Source organism: Cryptomeria japonica, chromosome 6 (assembly GCF_030272615.1).
Source record: "Cryptomeria japonica chromosome 6, Sugi_1.0, whole genome shotgun sequence".
In the NCBI taxonomy this organism is placed as follows: domain Eukaryota; kingdom Viridiplantae; phylum Streptophyta; class Pinopsida; order Cupressales; family Cupressaceae; genus Cryptomeria; species Cryptomeria japonica.
The window spans coordinates 660,243,040-660,244,801 of NC_081410.1; the positions used below are offsets into that span (position 1 = coordinate 660,243,040).

The window sequence follows — 1,762 nt, forward strand, 5'->3', positions numbered from 1 at the left end:
TTAAAAATGGATTTGAGCTTTGATGAATAAGATAGTATCATGTTCATCCACTGTACTCAAACAATAAAACTTAACTCTTTCAAATCCAATGACTATATTAATATAATAATAATAATTTTGTGCCACTTCAATCCCTCCCTACCATTTACAGTAAAATCAGCCATAAAAAAGCATGGATGGTGTCATGTAAATCACTTTCTAAATATCTTTTGTCAAAATCAATCAAAAATGGATTTAAACTTTGATAAATGAAATAATATCATGTTCATCCATTATAGTCAAAACAATAAAATTAAACTCTTTAACTCAAATAACTATATTAATATAATAATAATATTTTTGTGCGATTTCAATCCCTCCTTACTACTTACAGTCAAGATAGTTATAAAAAACATCGATGGTATCATGTAAATCACTTTCCAATCGGGGCTCGAACATTCCAAATTGTGGAAGAGTTGTGATTGAACGAATATGCAAATGCCAGCAAGAAAGCAGCAACTACTATAACAGCGCAAGGAAAAGCGATTACATTCACCTCCCAACATTGTGATGGCAATCGAATCTCGTACTCTCTCTTTAAATCTTCACTTTCCATCTTTTCTCCGATACAAGTGTGGTTTGCGTGTGAGATCCGTATAAACATAAACTTTGAGCCTTGAGGGATGGGATAAAAGTACCCACATGAATTCCCCACAGAGCTGCGTGGATGATATTACTTCCAAAGTTACAAATCTGCTATAAAAAGCCCTCTCACCATTGCTTAAATTACATTGGTAAAGAGTGAGGAAATGGCGAGTGTAAGAGCATCATTAGTGTTTGTGTTTGTGATGATGTTGGGGGTTGTAGTGAGTAGAGTGAGAGGGGACAAGTGTGGAGATGAGATACAGGGCTTGGCCACCAACTGCGCTCCGATATTGCAGGGCAACGCTCCCTCTGCGGCGTGTTGTGGGCTGATCAGGAGCGCAGACATGTCGTGCGTGTGTCCCAAGGTCACTCCTGAAATTGCTGCGTCCATCAATGTGACCCAAGTAGTTAGCGTCGTTGAGAGTTGCGGTAGAAATGTTCCTCATCACACTCGGTGTGGAAGTAAGCACATCTTCATTTTGAATATTGCTTCTCTTCAAAATCGTTTTCTTTCTCATTTGCATTTTGGATGACTATTTGTTTCATCGTCTTATTGCAGGTATTGTGACTCCATGATTGAAATTCAGTTGAAGCTCCATAGAATACACTTGATTAGGGTTTATGAAGCATGTTCCTGTTTAATAGCGTTTGAATAAAATGTTTGGATTCCGAATATGTAACTGGGATGGACGAACGTATGTGGGGATGGTCCACCTGAAAGTTTAGAACCATCATTTGTTAATAGATTGACTATTATTATATGAAAACAAGGTTGTAGTTTGATGTTATAGATATAACGTATGGTCATTCATAATTGTTTTTTAATGTTTAGAAATGTCAGCTTCAAACAGCAAGAATCTATTTTAGACTTGTAAAGCTATATATTTGAGATTCATCTATGTTTTTCGTAGTACAGATTTTAGTATAGCAAGATGTTCTCTTCATGCTATATAAAGTTCGAGTAATCATCTACAACATGCAATTAGATCATTGGTTGTCTTGTATTGAGTTGGTGTCAAGGTTGAATTTCAAGAGCGATGCCATTTTCTATTAATGAAAGTTTTTATTTTTAATTTTTGAATTGATGTGTAATAAATCTTTTTAAGATTGACAAACTTCATTTTATATCAATTATTAT

General features: G+C 35.1%; 1 protein-coding gene across 1 annotated transcript; it reads left to right on the forward strand.

The window, feature by feature from the left end:
• The first annotated feature begins 671 nt into the window (after positions 1–671).
• LOC131054822 (non-specific lipid-transfer protein 2) lies at positions 672–1,523 on the forward strand. The gene is made up of 2 exons (XM_057989431.2): positions 672–1,086; positions 1,184–1,523. The coding sequence occupies exons 1-2, from the start codon at positions 789–791 to the stop codon at positions 1,198–1,200; spliced, it is 315 nt and encodes a 104-aa protein (XP_057845414.1). The 5' UTR covers positions 672–788; the 3' UTR covers positions 1,201–1,523.
• The last annotated feature ends 239 nt before the right edge of the window (positions 1,524–1,762 follow it).

Bases quoted from the DNA above. Each gene is read 5' to 3' on its own strand.
- LOC131054822 (XM_057989431.2), top strand. From the start codon at position 789: ATGGCGAGTGTAAGAGCATCATTAGTGTTTGTGTTTGTGATGATGTTG.